The 21,253-nt window shown below is 40.3% G+C and overlaps 1 protein-coding gene across 1 annotated transcript; it reads left to right on the top strand.

Moving 5' to 3' along the window:
- Positions 1-355: 355 nt before the first annotated feature.
- ELMOD1 (ELMO domain containing 1) lies at positions 356-20,578 on the top strand (the record flags this gene model as incomplete). The annotated part of the gene is made up of 11 exons (XM_082277443.1): positions 356-398; positions 3,925-4,070; positions 4,222-4,250; positions 5,436-5,533; positions 10,912-11,041; positions 14,092-14,225; positions 15,439-15,507; positions 15,797-15,820; positions 17,887-17,937; positions 19,414-19,547; positions 20,406-20,578. The coding sequence occupies exons 2-11, from the start codon at positions 3,926-3,928 to the stop codon at positions 20,576-20,578; spliced, it is 987 nt and encodes a 328-aa protein (XP_082133569.1). The 5' UTR covers positions 356-398; position 3,925.
- Positions 20,579-21,253: the final 675 nt, after the last annotated feature.

A 21,253-nucleotide genomic window follows, 5' to 3' on the forward strand; every position in this document is an offset into this window, starting at 1 on the left:
TGCACAGGCAAGCAGGTGGGGAAAAACCCACAGAACAAACAAACAAGAATAACAAACCAAAGAAAAAAAACCACGGAGGAGACTAAGTGGAGAGGAGGTTTGGAAGTTAGCTCTGAAACAAACCAGAAATTAGTGCTGCTGTGCCACAGTCAAACATGTGGCTCATGCTGTGCTTTTGGGGGTTCCTGTTCCTGATACTCTGTGTTTGGTTCTAAAGTGCATAGGGGCTAGCATAAAACTTGTCTTGCATAATCACTGGTGTGCTTTTATTACAGGATTTCTGCAAGCAAGAATTCCCTTTTATAAACAGCTTGTGATACTTTTTATGTCTATCGTGTTACAAATGGAAGGTTTCAACAATTGTAAGCTTGAGATGGATGAGTAGTAGAAAACTGAAGGTACCCACAAAGGCTAACTTTCTTCTATAAGCTACCTAGTCAAAATTAGTGTGTGTTTGGTTTATTAGTAATAGCTGCTAAACATATTTTAGTGAATCACAGAAGGAGTGCTTGTGTGTTGTAGCGTCATGTTTTTAGTAGATTAATTTTTATTAATCTTTGTGCAAACCACAGCCAAAGCAGAGCTTTAGTGGAGAAAGTGGTTGCAATTATGTGGTCACAGCTCTATCCCATTTGGAGTCTTCCCTTCAATTTGCAAATCTGTCCTTGAGCCTAAGGCAAAAATATGTAATTCAAATGCACCTGATAGCTTCCCTCCTCTAAGCCCCCAAAACTTACCCACAACATGCAGTATTCAATTATCCACAATATAGTAATCAAAATGGTTTTTAATGAAATGGGTTGTCATGTTTCAGCATTGGAGGCAACTAAGTATAGGCATGAACTTTCTTAAAGGACATGTGGTTTTTACAGGAGCTATCTTGCTCACTAGAAGGAAATCTTACACGTACTGTTAACATGACATTAAGTGAGTCTTTCCTCTCATCTTCCATATAAATGGGCTCTCTGTATTTTTTTTTGCTTTAAAAGAGACCTAACATTTGGAAACAAAGCAGACTGAAAGAAAGCAACTCTAATTTCTACTACAAATCTATGATGAAAACTCAGGACTTTGTTTTACCATACTCCACCTTTCAATTTGGTGTTTTCCTGTGCCTTTAGCCTGACTACAGAGCTGAGTTGTGCTGAGGAAACTAAGGAATGGCTATAGATTATATCTGAATTCTTCACAGATGTGGCACTACTCAAATCTGTGAAGGTTGATATCAGATGTCTACTGGAAAACCAAAATGCCCAGTGTTAGCCTATGGGGTTTTCCAAGCCACTATTAAAGGCTGCAGTTGAAGGTACTGGTTAACTTTATCTGAGATTGATTCTTTGATATCCTTATATCCCAAGGCCAGTTGGATGGGGTTTTGAGCAACTTGGTCTGGTGGAAGGTGTCCCTGCCCATGACTGGGGGGTTTGGAACAAGATGATCTTTAAGGTCCCTTCCAGCCCAAATCATTCTGTGTTGATTCTATTACTCTATTTCTGACTGTTGGAAACTTTAAAAATGGCTGCTTGCCTGATGATGGCCTTGCCTCCTGGTACTTGGTGCTGTTCTCAATATTGAAGGTGATAACCTGCTGTGAAGCACAAGTTAGCTCCTCACAGTAGTGTGTTCTGGCACTTGAACAGATCTCATCTTGAGTCAGGGATGAGGGAGTACCCAAATGCTTTGATGTTAGCACCTGAAACTTCTTTTTTTTGTCTAAAACTTGATTCCATCATGGGACTGATTCCCCATTCTTTAGGTGTCAACTTATATCTAAAATAGAGGCTTCCTGTTGCATAAAACCAAGGAGGTTTGCCTGCATGCAGGCATTTGGGAGTACTAAGTGAATTACCTAGAAGTGTGAAGATAAAGTGGATGCTTTTAAAGTATTTTAAATACTTGTGTGGATACTTTCCATTTAGACATAAAATGTCTTTAGTTCCCATTGCTTAATCCCCCTTCAAAGATGATTAAGCTGAAGCTAACATAAAGCAGATTAAACTCCTGTGTGGACATTAACACACATTAATTCATCTTCCCTTCCTTGAACATCCTTCTACACCATGCCCTTCAGGAAGTTTTTAGCAAGTGATGGAGCTCTTCAAGCTTTACATACATACATATACGTATTTATAACTGATTTGAGTATCTGGAATTCAGTATTTTGAAATAATCACTGCTGTCTATTGAAAAGGATAATAGATTCTCCTAAGAAATAACTGTCCTTTGAAAGCATCAACAGCAGAAAATAATGGGCTAATGACGAATATTCATACACACAGGCTTAGAACATGATGGACCAAACTATTTGTGAATATTTATTGGCAAGCCAGCATATCAAAGTTGTATTGATGTTTTCCTATAATATAATCACAGAATATGATCACAGAGAGGTTGAGATTGGAAGACACATGTGGAGGTCATCTACTCCATCCCCCTGTTCTAGCAGAACCACTTGTAACCAAGGACCAGGCCCAAATGGCAATGTTCCTACTGTTAGTTCTTCGCAATTTGTCTTTTATGGGATGTGTTTCTGAACCCAGGGACTGTGGATGGATCCATGTGCACCCCAGGAGGTTGACAGATAGTTGGGTAACATGGCAGGATCTGTGCCATCATAGCCAGAGAAACAAGAAAGATAAAATATTTCCAAATAAGTTGTTTCCCATAAGAAGTATGGGTTTGGGGTGTGTTGTGTAATTGGGGTAGCAGTATGTGGGCTTTGGTAGCAGCTGTAATGCTAACCAAGTTTAAAATAGAGTGTTTCTCATGTACGTGGGCTTTTGTAGGATCCCAGCTGAACCTGGGAGGGACCTTAGCAGGCCTCTGGTCCAACCTCCTTCTCACAGCAGGGTTAGCACTGAGGCCAGACTGGGCTACTTGGGGCTTCTTCCAGTCAAGGATTAAAAAACTGAGGAAGGAGACTTCAGAGCCTCTCTGGGCAGCCTGTGCCACTACCTGACTGTCCTCGAGGGGAAAAAGCTTCTCTTCGCCAAGCTGATTCTCTTGTGTTTCAGCTTAGGACTGTTGTCCCTTGTCTACTGGCCCTGCACTGTCAAGAGCCCAGCTCTGTTTCCTCCAAGATCTTCCCACAGGCAGATCCCCCTGAAGCTATCTTTGCTTCAGGTGGAACAAGCCCATCTCTCCCAGCCTTTCCTCACAGGATTTGTGCTCCAGCCCTACCATCTCCACTGAAATACATCCAGTTTGTCAACGTCTGTCTTCTGTTGCTGAGGCTCAAAACTAGTTGCAGTAGCTAAATAAAGGCTTTCTTGGCTTACTGTCAGTTCTATACTTTGAGAAATTGTGCAGCATCAGTGCTGTGTAACAGCTGATCTTGGGAAGAATTGGCGATCCTCAGGACAGGTCCTTAAGCACCTTTTCTTTTGAAAGGGAGGAAGCTTTGATTGCCTTAATTTTCATTCTTGGGGACCTGACATGAATGCTCTCAGCATGTCGAGTTTGTCAGGATAACTAACCACTCTTCTTGGAGCAGATGGTTGCTGAGGCAAAACTAAGCTGGGGTGTAGTGTCTTCTTGGGTTCTCAGCATCCATCGTATCAGGGTGAGCTATACTGCCTGCTCATGTAGTCCTGTTTCCCCAAAGCATTGGTAGGAACTATACAGTCTTTTATGTTAAGAGGGCAAAGAGTTTTCTATAAGTACTCTTTTGAAACCTCTGGAGTTTACTTTTTCTGTGCTTGTAGTTGGGGTGCTTTCTGTGTGGGTTGTTTCGTTGGCTAATACTGAAAAGCGCCATTTAACATTTACTGGCATAAATGTTTGTAGTGTGTTTGCTGCTTTTGCTCTAAAGGTGCCCTTAGGCAATGGGAGTTTGGGGTGAGGAAGTCTTTTCTGTTTGGGTGCTTAACAGGTTGAAATAAACTCTGTTCCAGACTCTTATTTTCAGTCTTCCTCTTTTGCCAGGATGTTTGTCCAGGTATGCCTGTACTTCTACTGCAAATGCTTGTGGCGCTGCCTGAAATTTGTGGTCAGGAAACTAACAGGTCAATGTGAATTGCAAAGGATCTGTTACAATACCAAACCTGGAGCTGCCAGAACTATGAAAATAGGTAACTGCAAAATACTTAGTTCTGCACACCTTTGTAACTTTCTGCATGTGCTAAAAATAGCATGCCGTTGTTATCAGAAGTAAGTTGTTAAATTGATCCAATGTCAAAATGCTCGTCTGACATGATGCTTTCAAATACTGTTCCCTTACAGAGGCATCCCTGAAAGGTTCAAAAAGCAAGGTGAGTGAAAGATCTTGTTATTCACCTTTTCTATTGTGTCCTGTGCTGTTGGTTTGTTCAGTCTGCTCTTTGCTCACCCCAAAAAATCACTTTAAGATTTGATATGATTTTACATTAAAACCATTTTCCACTGAAGAGGGTCTTGTGTCTGCAATAGCAGTTGATCTTGCAAAGTCAGGTAGAGTGTCCTGTGTTCCAGGGACAGGCCCACCATGGCAAGGATGGAATCAAGGGAAAAATTTGCCGTGGTGGAGATGATGAGAGTGAAGTGTTGTAATCTAGGGTTCTTGGCTTGATTCCTCATCCTGTCTTGGAATATCTGTAATCTGCAGTCAGTCACCTGCAAACTTAGAAGAAAAAAGTAAATTTTTGTCTGGAAAGGAACTTTCCCAACTTTGTTCCCTCCTTTCCTTTTAAATGCATTAATGGGGACAAGCTTCTCTCACTTCATCCCTTTTACTGTGCTAGTGGTTATGCTAACCTAAGTTCTTCTCTAAGGCATTTGTGTATATGTTAAGTAGCATCTTTAAGCCTTTAAATTCTGTCACAAGAGTCAGTGATGTTGAAAAGCTTACCTCAACATTAGCAAAAATGATGTCATGGAGCTCTTAGTTCAGCATAGTACTTCCAAATGTATTTCTAGCACAAACAGAAAGGCAGAATCTTATTTAAAAGCTTGCATTTAAGCAAGTCTGTAGTTCTGAGACAAAGCACAAGAAAGTTGAACCTCTTAAATTTTCAGATGGCATGTTGGTTTTTGAATACTGAACTTCCAGGGGCATTTCTACAAATAGCAATTATGTGTGAAAGAAAGGAAAGAACGTTTTGCTGTGTTACTGCAACATGTGGAGAGAGGGAATGTCAAATGAAGGCTAGAAATTCCAGTGTAATTAGGGGGATGGTCTGAAGCTGCTTCTTGATCTGCACTGAGGCCTTTGATCATCTTCACTGACAGCTACCACAGAAATGCAATAAACTGACTACAAGGGCCAAGAGACTCAAGTTCTTATGGGGCAAGTGCTCTGAAATGAGTCAGTAGGGTTGATGGAAAGATACGCACATGTGTTGAGTTGGGTCTTCTGGGCTCTTAATGTAGAAGCTTTCGGGTATCAAATTTAGCATTGTTAACTTCTGTTGAGTAATAGCTTCTAAAGGAATTAATATGTGTTTAAAACCTCTTTTTAGCGGCTGCAAACATCAGTAAATGTTCACCCTGATGCTATTGAAAAAACAATAGATGACATCATGGAGCTGAAAAGGATTAATCCAGATATAAATCCACAGTAAGTTCATAGTTTCCTTACGGAGCAAGTGGGAATTACTGATTTCTTCAGTGCCTAGGTCCATGGAGAACTGGTTCTCCATAGTTTTTGTGGCACACAGTTTGAAGATGAATCCTGTCTCTCAGCATAAAATTCTCATTTTAGCTTTGCCATAAAAAAACAAATGTAAGAATGAATGATTTTTTAATGGTGACTTGTCCCAAGTTTTTTATCTAGCTGTTCTGTCTTAGTATATTGTCAATGCATGGATTTATGGGGGTCATTTCCCCTGGGATAAAATACCACCAAACCAGGGATCCTGGCAGGGACAGTGACAGCTTCTTAGAAAGGCTGTATGTGGCCTTTTGAGTAGGGAAGAAAACATCCTGGTTTAGCTAATATAAACATGTACTGGTTTGCATTTTAAAACTGCCTTTAATTATCCAAACAGAAGTTTTAATGATATAACATCACTTTTTTACTATATTTATTTATTATTGTAAGAAGATATTTATTACTGTAAGAAGAGATTGACAATCAACCATTAAATTTACAAGTGTGTATTTCAAGAGTAGATAACACTTTTGTGGTTGCCTTACCTCTCATTTCCTAGCTTAAGGCACAAGATGTCTAGGTCAGGAGTCACTAGGAGGTAAGTTGAGACCTGTATTAGCCAGGTGATCAGTCTGAGGTTCACTCCTCTTCCCAAGCTTGAAGTTGACATACATAATTAAAAATGGGCATCCATAAATTGATAGCTACTTTTCTTTAAGTGGTCATCAGCATCAACAGATAACGTGGTCCCAAGGTCTGGCTGAGAGACAACTGTTGTGATGGTGACCACACTACCAAGAATTCTAAAAATGGTGACCCAGCAATTAAAGAAGGGAAGAAAATAACAGAAACAAAACAAAGAGAACCCCTCATTCTCATAGGTGAGAAGCCCTTTGATTTTTTTCTGGAAGTGAGCACAGAGCTTTTCCAGGCGTGTCTCTTGGCCCTGCCCACATGCTGTTCAAAGGGAGGGATGAAAGACCAGCTGCTTCAAGTGGATGTGAGACCTTTCTGAGAGGCTGCCATCTGAGGAGGGTGTCACAGCACTGGTACTCTTGTGTTACACAGGATGCTGATAGCTGAAATACAGAAAAAAAAACAGCAATAGCAAAATTAGTGAAGGTGACATATGAGGAAAAACTGCAGGATGTAAATGTGCACAGCTCAGAGCCTGTCCTGTGGACATCAGTAATTGGAATGTTTAGCAGTCAGGATGATCCAAATTCTAGCTTCTCAGTGTTGGACCCTTGGGAAAATGGATGGAATGATTTCAGGAGAAAACAAGAAATTATTATTTTGTATGACATCAGAGATTGCCCTCTGATTCTCCTCATGGCATGCCTTTGGCCTCTGAAGAAATGTTGTCCTTCAGAAGAGAGAGAGAACAGAGGTGCAAATGACTTTTCCTTGCTTCAGGACCCTGAACTTCAGGTCATATTTTGAGTGATCTTGTCCTTCCAGTACATGAAGGCAGCCTACAAGACATCTGGAGAGGGAGTTTTACAAGAGCCTGTAGTGACAGGAGGAGAGGGAATTGATTAAAATTGAAAGAGTAGGTTTAGATTAGATGTTAGGAAAAATTTCTTTACGGTGAGGATGGTGAGGCACTGAAACAGGTTTCCCAGAGAAGTTGTGGATGCCCCATCCCTAGAAGTGTTCAAGGCCAGGTTAAGTGGGGCTATGAACAACCTGATCTAGTGGAAGGTGTCCCTGCTCATGGCAGTGGAGTTAGGACTAGACTAACTTTAAGGTCCCTTCCAACCCAAACCATTCTGTGACTAGACAATAATATTTTTTTTTAAATACCACACAAAGGGAGAAAAAACCCCCAAACAACTCAAACACAAAATCGCCTGAATTATCTTTTCTGATCCCAGTGGTGTTCATATGCTTAGCACAGGACAAATGCTTCACTATTTTTAGACTAGAACCCTTGCACTCAATATTTTACTGCATTTGAGTCTTTTATCCCCTTTCCCCCTTGCACTCCCTTCAGTCTGGTAAAATATATTTTTAAAACAGTGAGGAATGGGGGCCTGAAATGTGCAAGATGATGCCACATACGTAGATACACACTCTACCGATAAATCGGTCCTTATATTAAATTAAACATATTTCTGCTAGACTTTAGACATCTGCACTGAAGTTTTACGTGTGAGCCATTTATTTTATACTGAAGTTTTCTGGAGAAATTTGAGCAAAAGCAGGTCAGCTGTTTCTTTAGACATGATTAAGGAAAATCCAATGCCTTGCCTTCTCTTGAACATAAAAAACCTGCATCCAAATCATCTTGTTTAGAAGCTCTGGCCTTGTGTTGGCAGAGACTTGAAATCTCCTGGGGTAAGGACAAGGGAGCGAGTCATACTGTATGTGTTTCTGCAAATCTATGCAGTCATTTTTGTTAATGTGGCATCTTTGCAGAGCTGACCTAGCATCCCAGGGCTGCCTGCATTGGGCTGTTCTTGAAGGCTGTGTGATCTGAAGAGGAGGACGTGGCCCACAGTAATTTTCCTTTATCAATGCCTCTCAGATAGGTGTGTATTTAGCAGTAGGACCAAGTAGGTTGAATAACCTGGTGGTGACATGTGCAGTCTACACTAACTATGGAAGCAGAGATAGAATCACAGAAAGGCTTGGGTTGGTAGGGAACTTAAGGATCATCTAGTTCCCCAGCTCCAGTTTTGGGCTTGCCTTCATCTGGTGGAGCACCTGGAGCTGAGAACAGTGCGGGTGCAAGCCCAGGTACGTTGCTCCTGTGCTGTGAGAACTGCCACAGCCAGCGCAAGGATGACAAGGAGCAGGTATGGGACATCAGCAGCTCACCCCCATCCTGTGTTTGGCAAGAAGAACAAAGCCTTAATGAAAATGAAAGTTCATTCAACCCCCATCCCCTCACCCAAATAACCTTGCATGGAGCTCTTGACTGCCTTTAGATAAAGTGCAAAAATGGTTTACTTTGAATGTATTGTGCACCTTGGATCTTAAAAACATTTTTTTTTTAATATAAAATTGATCGGCTTTGCCACAGCCTGTGTTGTGCTGCTCTAAACTCTTCTGAGGCTATAGAGAAGTTAAAAACATGGCTGTAATTTAGTGATACTCTGCAGCAAATCACAGTCTGTCAGGCTTTTCAGCTTTCTCTGAAAAGCAGACTTTCTGTAAAATTGGAGGCTATAGCTAGTGAAGCATGTTAAAAAACCCAAAAAACAAACAAAAAAAAAAGCCCACACCAAAAAAACCAAACAGCAAAGGAGGATGGAAAATGCTGTGCAGCTTTTTCTGTCTGAAAGGGTTATAGCCTCAAATGGGATAAAATTGCAGCGTGAGAAATGGACTAATGCTTACATCTCTGATTCTGTAGATTAACCATGGAATCATTTAGGTTAGAAAAGGTTTAAAATCCTCAAGTCCAACAGTTAACACAGCACTGCCAAATCCATCACTAATCCATGTCCCTAAGTGCCACATCTACACACCTTTTAAATACCTCCAGGGATGATGACTCCTACTTTCCTGGGCAGCCTGTTTCAGGGCTTGACAAACCTTTTAGTGAAGAAATTCTCCCTAATATCCAATTTAACCTTTTTCTGGGGCAACCTGAGGCAATTTCGTCTTGTACTGTCCTTTGTTACTTACGTGAAGACACTGACCCCCACCGGGCTACAGCCTCCTTTCAGGCAGTTTTAGAGAGCAGTAAGGTCTCCCCTGAGCCTCCTTTTCTCCAGGCTAAACACCCCCAGATCCCTCAGCTGCTCCTCACAGGACTTGTGCTCCAGACCCTTCCCCAGCTCCGGTGCCCTTCTCTGGACAGGCTCCAGGCCCTCAATGTCTTTCTTGTCGTGGGGGGTCCAAGAGCTCTGACTTGTTGAACCTCATACAATTGGCCCTGGCCCTTTGATCCAGCCTGTCCAGATCCCTCTACAGAGTCTTCCTGCCCTCCAGCAGATCAACACTCTTGCCCCACTTGGTATCAGCTGCAAACTGACTGAGGATGCACTTGGTCCTCTCATCCAGATCATCGATAAAGATATTAAACAGAACTGGTCCCAAAATGATCCTTGGAGAACACCACTTGTGACCAGCCCCCAGCTGGATGTAACTCCATTCCCCACCACTCTCTGGGCTTGGTCATTCAGCCAGTGTTTTACCCAGTGAACAGTGCACCCACCCAAGCCACAAGCAGCCAGCTTCTCCAGGAGAGGAAAACAGTGTCAAAGGCCTTAGTAAAGTTCAGGTAGACGACATCCACATCCTTTCCCTCATCCCCTAGGCAGGTCACCTTGCCATAGAAGAAGATCAATTTAGACAAGCAGGACCTGCCTCAAAAGACCAGCAGTGAAAATTCTTCTGTTCAGAAAATTTAAGAGTATTACCGAATAAACAAAATGTTTCAGTGTATCAAACACGACAGATGAGGAACCTGTGCAACTTAGTATCAGTGCAGCCTGTGTTCCACAGAGGAATAAGGGTGCACGCTTAGCTTGCCCTCCAAATTCATACTAGGGTGTTCAAATAATTTTAGACACTATTAAATATTAAAGGACTTATTCCCACATATAAGCATATATTTCTATGAGCATGGGAGTTGCTCACTGCATGACTTGCATTTTGTATTATAAAATCTTAATGTAAAGCTGTTGTTTGGTGCAGGGTTTTCTGGTGAGTTTTTTTAAGTTTGGGTTGGGGTTTTTTGAGGGTAGTTATTTCATGTGTGTTGGGTTTGGTTTTTTTGATGATGCATCAGGAAATGTAAAAAGGAAACACAAAAATCTGCATTATAATGAAAAGAGAACCATTATGATGCTTCTTAACATGAGACAAAAGCCAAATCTGCCTGGAGGCAGATCTTTGAAGCTATATTACTTCGGGGTTTTAGCTTCTTTATGCTAGCTTTTGTGGCACAGAAGCAAAATGATTATTTTTGCTTTTTGCTGAGTTTTCTCTCCCCCCTCAGCCCTTTTCAAGTTCACATCTCTGATCCCAGAGAGTTGTTTGAGAAGCTGTCTTTGGAATGAGGAGAAAGATTCAGTGATGTGCTGTTATAGGCATTCAAAGCTGCTGTGTATAATTATTATGGGATTTCAGTGTGAAAAATCGCTGTTCACGGTTTTAAAAAAATCCCAAGTATTATCATCTAAGGAAGGCACTAAATGAGACTATGTCTTTCACAATGCCTTGTTTAATGTAATATTGATCTCTTGGAAATTTTCCCGTTGCAATTGAAGTGTTAGACTATCAATTCATGAATGTAACACTAGTCGTGTATTAACTGTGTGTGTACATGGTAGCACTGTTTCATGGCCATACATGATTGAGTTGGAGTATGTTGCTCCTCCCACCCTCAGGTTGGGAGTATCTCTTCAGGCCTGCCTGCTGCAGATTGTGGGGTACAGAAACCTTATTGCAGAGGTTGAGAAGCTGCGCCGAGAGCCTTACGATTCAGAGAATCCGCAACACGAGGAAATGCTCCTGAAGGTAGGCGCTGAAGAGGTACTTAGAGGGCATCCTGTATTCATGTCAGCTCCCAAGCCTGGTTCATAAACCTATTTGAAACATCCAGAGCTATTGTCACCTTCCTTTATCGTGTACCTGTTTGAAGATAAGACTACACAGCATTATAATCTGGTCTGGGTGTAACACCTGCCAAGCAAGCAGCTCACTCCCTGGCTGATAAATGAATTTCCCTTGGTTGGACTATGTCTAGGCACTGGATATGCAGCTCTTAGAGCACTTTTCTGCAGTGAGCTCTGGAAAAATAGCTTTATGTCCTACTTCAGTACACCTTTCTCCAACACAAGAAGGATATTTTTCTCTATTAATCAAATTACAAATTAATTTTTTTGATGTATTGTATTTTTGAGGGCAGTGTCTACCAGTGGCAAATATCTGTTTTTATTATGTGGAATGGAAGAGCAGGAGTTGATGACTTACACATTTATAGTTACCAAATATATTTTCGAATTAAAACAAAATGAAACGATTCTTTAGATAAGACATGAAGAGCTATGAAATCCTTACCAAATGGGTTTTACTTCCTTCGTGCTTTCAGGAAAGCCTTGCACTGGAACAGATAATAAAAGCTTTTTTTTTTCTTGAAGCCATAAGCAGAGGAAGAGCTAGAGAGTTCTTATACTAGAAGGAAACTGAGGAAAGAATAAAGGGTCTGGAAAACAGTCTAATAGCAAGCCCTGGTCCTGATCCCGGTTTTAACCACCGCTATTGCACGATGCTTCAGAGGAATGCCAAGAAACATAGAATAAGTGATAGTGAGCTTATTAGCTACAAGCAAAAGGCCTTCTTAGAGAATTTTCAGAGTTCTTATAAAAACATACTACCTGTTTGGTTGTGAGGATTTTTCTTTTTCAATTATTTAAAACAAAAATATTGAAAACTTTAACAATACCACATGATGATGAAAATATCTTCCATGCTCTAGCTTGCAGTGCAAGGCTTTGCACAAGTTACAGTGAGAATTTCTGGAAATTTTACCACAGTTACTTGGTCTTCCAAAAATCCCAGTAGGCACATTATACAAGCACTGTCAAATGCAAGTAACTGCTTCTATAAATGCCTCAAATGGTCAGGGTTCCTTCTGGTGTCTGGAAAGCTGCCTTTAAGGTTTGCCCGCTGCTGGGACGTGGGAGTGTCACCAAGGAGTGGTCAAAATCCAGAGCTGCCCTGGAGTGTGCTAACCATCAGGTAGACTTGGGCAGATGGGCTCCTCCTGTTCACGTCCTGCCCCTGTGCAGCCAAATGCACAAATTTATGGAAATAGAGTGAGTTTTAAATAAAGGGACACACAGATTTACCCACTGAGGAAGCCTCTGTCTTGGAGATGAGAGATCCAGGTGCCAGCCTACAGTGTAGGTCCCTGAAAATAGCAGGCACCTCACTGCAGATTAAAGAGGGTCTTTGGCTCCAGCAAAGCATTCCTAAATACCTTGGGAATCTACATTGCCCAGGGAGCAAGTTGGGTCTGAGGGTGGGATCATAGGTGAGGAGGACCAAGGAGCTGACTGTAGTCTCTCCCAGCCACCCAGCCTGTGAGGGCAAGGTCCTGAGAATCGTGTCATCAGTGATGTATAGTCATGTAAGTGCTTTAAAATCATAATGGCATGAGCATAAAAGCAGAATAGAAACGGAGCATTTGTCTGAGGAGAGATTAAACAGTGCAGCTTATGCAACATTATGCAAACTCATACTTTTGAAAAAAGTATCAGTTTCACCTACGTATTAGCACTTGTTTACAGCAGGTGTTCCGCTTTAGCAAATGTCAAGTGGAAATATGTCCAAGGGTTTAATTCATTTTCCAATCCTCACTGTGGCTGGTTGGTTTTCATTCTTTCTAGATACTCTACTAAGTGATCTCTGCAATGGGTAATTCAGGTTCCTAATGGCTATCATTTATTCATGTTTACCAGGAGAGCGCTTTATGAATGAGAGAAAGATTAACTTAATGTGATTGGACTAATGATTAATACTGTGTTTACTGTTGATGGATGAACATTGGTTTAAACTATGATGCTTTATGCAGTCATTACAAAGTGAAATCATTAAAGTTTTAACCTTCCTAGGGCACTTAATTTAAATGCTGTTAGAATTGCTAAAATTAAAACAATTTCTGTTTTTATTTGGGAAATGCACATACAGCTCTTTCCCTTGGGTGGACTTTGTGTGCTTTTCTTGAGGCCGTACTAACCAACTCATGGTTGGTGATTAATACACTTTCTTAGTTCTAAATTCTGATTTCTTAATACACTTCAGAAAGGGTGAGTTTGTGATATGGCACTTGAGGTGTGCATAAAGGTATGTATTTGTCATATGTCAATTTAGGCTGCTTTCAGGTGCATAGCAACATGGTACTTAGGCACTAAAGTTGCTGGACCAGTGCAGTTAAATGGATTTATTCCAGCTGATGATGTGGCTTGTTAAATCACTTTGGACATTTCTTTATGTGAGATCAATGAATGATTCTTCCCTTAGTTAAATGTGGTGGTGCACATGCTATCCTTTTATGGATTTTTTTTTTTATTTTATGTTCTCCAATTTGCTCTTCAACACTGTGGTAGCCAAGTCAGCTGTCTTGTTTTATAACCTTTCCAGAGACTTGCAAAAGGTGCCTGAGAAAAGATTGCTGCAGAGCCTCAGGGACTCAAAGCTACTCTGCTGCTCTGTCAGTGATTTACAACCAAATTCCAGGCCATTCCTGTCTCTGTGCTTGTGGAGGCAGACACCACTTCGATGCACAAAGCATGAGCAAAACAAGTCTTTGTGTGAGATGTTAGAGCAGATGATAGGGCCAGAAGGGCCTTGTAGGGCTGAAATGTCTGCAGTACTTCAGAGTGGCTTGGGATTCTCCCTCCCACACCCCCCCATACAGAGGAACTTCATTTGATTTTGTGTTTGGGTTGCTGGGATAACAATGCAGTGATGTTAAATCAGAACTTAGCTTGGTTTAAAAAGAGGGAAAAAAACAAGGTGTACTGTGTGGGAGCTTAATTATTTTTTACCTGTAATCTTCCTAGTTGTGGAAATGTTTGAAGCCGAATTCACCACTGAAAGCTCGGATTTCAAAGCAATGGTGCGAAATTGGTTTCCAAGGTGACGATCCTAAAACAGACTTTAGAGGAATGGGTCTCCTCGGCTTATATAATTTGGTGTAAGTATGTTCCTGTGCAGATGGGTTTATGTGTGTCTGAAGTCATGAAAAGCAGCATTACCTGCAGAGTTTAGCAAATCTGTGGGAATAACTTATAAAAGTGCTAGGGACTTCATATTAAGAAAATGAAAGAATTTATTTGCTAGCCTAATTTTTGGAGGGTTTCTCTTCTCAAAGTGGTCTTCTTTCTTTCAGTATTCGTAATTCAACCCCATAATACCACTTGCTAAGCTCCTTTTTTAGTTTCTCTGTGACACAGTAAGTTAGCACTCTCTTCCTACGAGAAGGAAACTGTAAAGTGTATTTTCACCAGTACCTAGATCTCCTTAAACAAAATACCCTGGAAGTATGTAGGTGGGAGGGTTATGTTACTGCTCAGCTGCTTTCTTTGGGAATTTCATGCTGAATTCATAAGCAAAACACTTGATGTGCAGTCACTGATGGCCCACTTAGGTAGTTTGAATACTACTTCAATTTCCGTCGATACTCAAAATTAAGCAGTGAGTTTACATCACTTTTTCCTTCCAACTCACACACACCAGGTGTTAATGCCATAGCTGTGCTTTGTAATTTGGGAATTGACTAATGCCTATTATTTTCTCCAGCCCTTGCATTTGCTGCAGGTAGTTACATAACTTGGAAACATTTGGTAAAATAACTTCTCCTTCTGAGGCGAAAAAGAAGTATTTTCTGCTTTTATAGATTGAAGGATATAAATCATCCTCTGTCCGTATGTTGTTCTCTAGTAAATCTCAGTTGAGGATCTGGACTTTTGACTCTGGCTTTGAACTACCATTTGAAATTAATCCCTAGCATGTATTTAATTTCTTAGTCTTCTGTGATGACTCATCTTGCTTAATGAATCTGCCAGATCAAGAATCCTGAGCTGCTTTCCCTTGAGCTCCGCACCCAACATGCTCTAGTAATAGGCAACTGATTTTGTGTAGGGTTGGTAGAAAGGAAACTCTGGTAATGCACATTCACTAAACTCATATGGGAGTGTGCTTGTCATTTGTGGTTGCTTTAATCTTTCGGTTTGGGGGTCTGAGTGGCAGCTTAATGAGTTTAACATGTCAAATGCTACTCATACTGTGTAACACATGCACTGACCTTTAAAAAGGCATGTATGGACAACTTAGTATGACTTCAGATGCTTTTTTTGCTGTTGTTGTTTTTTTTTTTAACAATTCTCCCTAAACATATATGTCTGCAGGTATTTTGCTGAATGGGACACTGAGATAGCTCAGCAAGTTCTCACTGACTCTCTTCACCCTAAATACAGGTAATACTTGAGACCAGAAACAATAACTTGAGAGAGCACTCTGCTGGCTCTGTTTGAGGAAGGGGGCTGGGGTATTTTCTCTTTGTTGGGAATATCCTTGGGTATGGCAACATGCTGTATGTTTTAAAGTACTGATCCTGAAAGTTGATCAAGTGCAAGAGGCACACTTGTATTCTGAATCTTGGAAATAGTTAAATTTAGCGTTAAATGTTATCACTTCTGTTTTCAAGTGATTTTTGTATTTTTATTTACCTTTCTTTTAATTTATTTGTGTTTTTCCATAATAAAGGGAAGTCACTAAGAAGGAACTAAGGTATTTTTTTTTCTTTTTTCTACGTTTTCTGAGACACTACATGTAAATAAAAATCAGACTACAATTTGGTGTGTTATAAAATCTAAGTCTTTGTTGCAACACCAAGAGATCCATATTCTTTTCTTTAAAGTTGACCCAAACATAGCTGGGGATGGAACACTGGGTATATATGAGCGTGCTTATATATCAAAAATGAAATCCATCCTGCTTGTTGTAGTGACTGACTTGATAATCATAAGTAGTCTAGGCCAAATATTTGTTAGCAGAGCTGAAAAGCCCCTTTAATTATGGTCACATACCCTGTCTACCTTGACTAATGATGGTTCCAATCTGGCTACTCCATTGTCCTGACTGTTAAGAGATCAGGTATCTTCAAGTGTCACAAACTGTGTTGTGAGTAATTTGACAGTAAGATACTTACTCCATAATTATTGGGGGGATAGAGGCCTCTTAGCCAGTTAGAAATCAGTTGCCTTAAAAGACATTTTTCTTCTGCCAGTAATGTTAGATATCCATAAAGCTGGTTCACACCTAAATCCTGAAGCTTTTGATCTCCTCAGGGGTTTGGGGGGTTTTTTTTGGTTTTTTTTTTGGTTTTGGTTTTGGTTTTGTTGAGTTCCTAATGGTAATTCTGTGACAAAAAGCCCTTGGAACATGTTGGTATTCTTCGTTTGCATGTTTGATTACCAAGGGCAGTCCTGGAGTGCTGTGTGAACATGTGCAATTTCTATGCCTTGACAGAGCATTCAGTAGAAGATAGATGCTGCAGGTGGTGCCCATGGTGATCTTCCTGATGTGGTTGCTTAGCAGCTGTGCTGTTTTCTGATGGGATCGTGATCAGTGGATTTTCTATCTCAGTTGAACTGTTTCACTTGCCCACATCCTATGTGTGCCACCTTTATTATTGGGTCTTTACCTGGGGTTTTCTAACTGATGTTATACCACAGCCTACAAAGATGGTTCAGATTTTAGAGGAGCAAAGAATAGTGTATTCCTGTATGCTAAGCTATTTAGGAGCTGAAGTTTTGTCCTCATGCATGCCACCTAGTAACCCTCAGGTCACGATGGGTATGAATCTGTTAGCATCTTAAGTACTTAATGACAACAGTTTTTATATACTATATTTACTTGAAGCTCAGGGAATTGTTTTTAGTGTAGTATACACTTGTTGAAGTTCAAGAATAGTCTAAGAACAATGCTTTCACACATAGCTGCCTATAATTTGCAACCTAAAGCTTGCAAACTCAGATTTGCCTTACTAAGGCAAAACTGCCACAGACATGTCAAGGTTGTAGCACCCTGGTTAGGGTCAGTTCTGTGCCTGCCTTGAGCTGGTTATAAATGCAGGCAATGATTTCTGCTAAACTTGCTTATTTCAGTAGACTCAAATCTGGTTAGCGGGATGTTGGCTGACTGGTTGGATCACACAGCTCTTTTGAATCATTGAAGAGCTGAAATTTAGTTTAAAATCAATCTGTTCCCTAACTAATTTTATTTTAAGGGAGGCGTTTTCTGTGTCCTTGAAAAGCACTGCATTATTGTGCCAAATAATAGGAAACACTGTTCCTTATCTTTGACTGTTGAGTGATTTCTATTTGGCAGGTCATAAAAACTTACTGTCAGAGGAATATTTTCATGCTTGCTGCCTCAGGTGGATCATGCCTCCAGTGATGAGTATAACATATATCTCTGAAAACACAAAAAAGCTAAAGCCATCTTGGATTAGTTAAATGTAATTTCAACTTTTTGTACAGCTCAAGCTTAACTGAGGTGGATCATCTTTGTGGCCAATTCAGAAAACAACGGGCTTTTGCTGAGAGCATTGACATAGGTGCATTTTGTAATGGTGAGACAAGTCTATTGGCAGTGCTCTAAACCAGTCACCCATTTCAAGTCTGTTTATATCAATCCATTCAGCCAGAAGCAGTGTTAAATGGGACTAGCCATATAAAAGAAGGGAAAATACCATGTTCAGTCAATGTTATAACATTAGAAAAGTGGAAAGAAAATATTTGTCAGTTAGTAATGCTTGGCAATATCTAGATTTTAATTATTTTTTTCCTCAGCCAACTTAGCAAAGCTGAATGGGAGAAGAAAAAGTTCGATAAGGCAATTGGGTAAGTTTAAAGATCTTTTTTAATTTGCTACAAATTAAAGCAGGTAACCATGATGCTGTATATTTGAGGAGAAAAAAAGGTGTTTCCTGGTTACTTTTTAAAGGAAACTTCTGAGAGCATATGAATATCTGCTGTCTTGACCACACCTTGGTTTTGATGAAAGATTACAGGAGAAACAGTTCAAGCTACATTTAGAAAAAAATAACCCAAAAATTTTGTAACAAGGAGAAACTTTGTGTGCTATGTATAGTGCGGTGATTAATATCTGTTAAATTCCTCTTAGAACATGACATGATCAAGTCTCACTTCTTGCTGTCAAAACCAGGTTCAGAACTGCTTTCAGGAAAGTATAATAGGGAAGAAACAGTAGTGTGGGTTTTTTCTTAAGCAGTGGGTTTGGTATAGCTGCATTATTCATGAGTATGGAACTGGATGTTCCTTCTGAATGTATCTAAAAATCTGTAATACAAGATTTTACTTCCCATATTTAATTTTTCTGTGAAACTTGCCATTAGGCCTCGTTCTGAAGTTAACTTCTGGACTTCTGTTTTTATTTTTTCCTCCTGAAATGCAAAAGAAGGTTGAAGAAAAAGAAAATATTTTGGTTTGCTTGATAGAGGTAGTTGAAAAAATACCCAGGACAGTCTAGAGAAGACAGCTGTCTTTAGCTGAGAACGAATATCCAAACGTTTACTTTTATCACTAAATGTCCATGTAAGTCTTTACATGCTTTCTTGGGAAATAATCACTGCTAGAAATGTCAAGTTCTCTATGCACCAGCCTCACAAATTAACTTCCAGTTTCTGAGCTTTGTTGTGCCTAAATATACTTCACTTGTTGGTATCTCTTAGCAGGACAGTTCGCTTAATGAGCCTGATTTTCATGTTTCTGTTTCCAGCATGCTCTGATTTAGGTTTTTGCCTGTTTTCTGGCCTTTGTCTCTGGTTCTCTTTTAGGAAGAAATTAGAGGTGGCTTGGCTGGATCTTTTTCACAAGCTTTTTAGCCACATTAATGTCTTTATAGGACAGGTTGTTGAAACCTGATACTCCTAACTATGGGTAATGAGTTCCAGGGGGAACTCCAGCAGTTAAAAATAGCAAATGATGGGTCACCCTGCAGCTGTGGCCACCGTGTGGAGTCCTTGCCCTGTTTAGGAGGCGAGTGCAGGCGCACAGGGAGGTCTGTGCTTGTTCCTATTTTGTAGGAATTAATCGGTACCGTTCCACTGAAATGACTGGCACAGTGGTGAAATTCCTGTTTTAACTGTGACCATGTATTTCCCCAGGGAAATACTGTACAGAGCATGCAGGATAAATGTTTTCTTTGCTTTCCACCCCACACGCACCTTAGAAACTCACAAAGGAGAGAATTAATACATCTCAGTAACATGCAATCTGCAACATCAGGGTCATCAGTATTTCTTAAAATGTGCTGAAAGGTGAGCTCTCAACAGAAGTTGCTGCTTTTCCTTACAGCTACTCTTTTGCTATCGTGGGCATTAACATAACAGACCTTGCATACAACCTGCTTGTGAGTGGGGCTCTGAAGACCCATTTCTACAACGTTGCTCCAGAAGCACCAACGCTCACTCACTTCCAGCAGACGTTCTGTAAGTGCTGGGTGTGAGTGTGGGGCAAGGGGTGGAAAGGTGTAACTGGTGCTCTGCTAACACTTGTTGTACTGCCCATAGTTTAAAAAAAGAAATAAAATCTGCTGACACAGCACAGAGACTGTAATGCTAGACTCCCTCTCCTGTCTTTAGGATGCTTGGATTCAGGTCTTAGCTGTGATGGAGGCCACTACCAAACCAAGGTGTAAAACAAATGAAGAAACACAAACAAAAAAATGCACTAAGTGCCTTAACAAATGACCTTCCTGGTTTTTTTAATAATAACAAGAAAGCAAATGTGCTTTAAGGAGTGTCTGCATATTGCTTCCCCTTTAATCCAACTGCTATATGATACTTGCTTCTACATTCAAGTGTTACTCTCCACCCTTAAGCAGAGTTGCAGCTCCCCTGCCAAAATAATGCTTTGAGAGCTCTTTCCCCTGTATTTGAGCATCCCTTCTACAGCAGAGGCCTGCTGTTCCTCTTTGCACAGTGGGAGTAACACTTCTAATATTTTCAATGTGTAGGCAAGGAACTGATAATAAGCACCTGCAGCATCTTTCCCTGGTTTTATACTCCCTGGTTTTATGCTTCAATTCGTGAATCCATATGTCAGAATGAGTAGTGACTTCTTGTGTTTATTGTGAGAGGTTCTGCCAGTGTGTGTAATATTCATCCAATTTTGGGGTTGTCCAGAATAGGTTCAGTCTTGTTCCTGCACAGTGTCATGAGGTGTCAGATCTCAGTGACCAGGATTCTCTGTGCAAATCCTAATAGTTAATTCCAGGCTACTTTCTAATTTTATGTGTCATCTTTATATGCTGTATTTATCTCTTCTTCCTTTTTATTATTTTGTAGGCTACTTAATGCATGAATTCCACAAATTCTGGATTGATGAGGATCCACTGGACATAATGGAATTCAATCGTGTCAGAGAGAAATTTTACAAGCGAATCTTGAGACAGCTCCAGAACCCAGAGATGGCTCTGTGTCCTCATTTTGCTGCATCAGAAAGTTTAATCAATATGTAGTTACTCAGTTGATTTTATTTGGAAGCACTGTCTCACTCTTGGTTTAGATCACTGTTAGACCATCACTAGCATACTGAAATGACCATGGCAATCGTGTGCATGTTTTTGGCGCAGTGTTCATCTATTTTTGTCACATGATCCCCTTATGCTTCTCTTGTTGGGGATTTTTCATTTTAAATGGGTGCTCATATCGCCTCATTATGCAGTGTTACCTTCTGAATTGATGTCCAGATATCAGAGTTTTTTCTATTTTTTTAGACTTTCCTCATAATTCAGCATTGACAGTTGAATTGTATTTCTCTAGCAGTGTTTTTGTATATGTGGAATAAGTAGCTGGATCTTGTATTGTGAAAGCTTTTTAACTTCTCGGTATGTTTTAAGATAACTACTGGCATTTCAAGCAAAATATATGTTTGGACCTCATCTAGAAGATAATGTAATTTAATCTAATGCAGGCAAACACATTAAAGTCCAGTTTTCTCCATGCAGCCATTATATGCTTAATGCAAAATTAATGAGGCTTATGAGATACAAGTTTCAGTGGGAAGAGTTTGCGCAGAATTACGATCAAATGCATGAATTCCAAATGGTCTGGTGATGCTAATACAGTGAACTGTGAACACACTCACAACTACCAGATACTGGCAGGGGCCAAAATTATAACATCAGGCTGTT

The sequence above is a fragment of the Coloeus monedula genome (genome assembly GCF_965178545.1).
Source record: "Coloeus monedula genome assembly, chromosome: 3".
In the NCBI taxonomy this organism is placed as follows: Eukaryota; Metazoa; Chordata; class Aves; order Passeriformes; family Corvidae; genus Coloeus; species Coloeus monedula.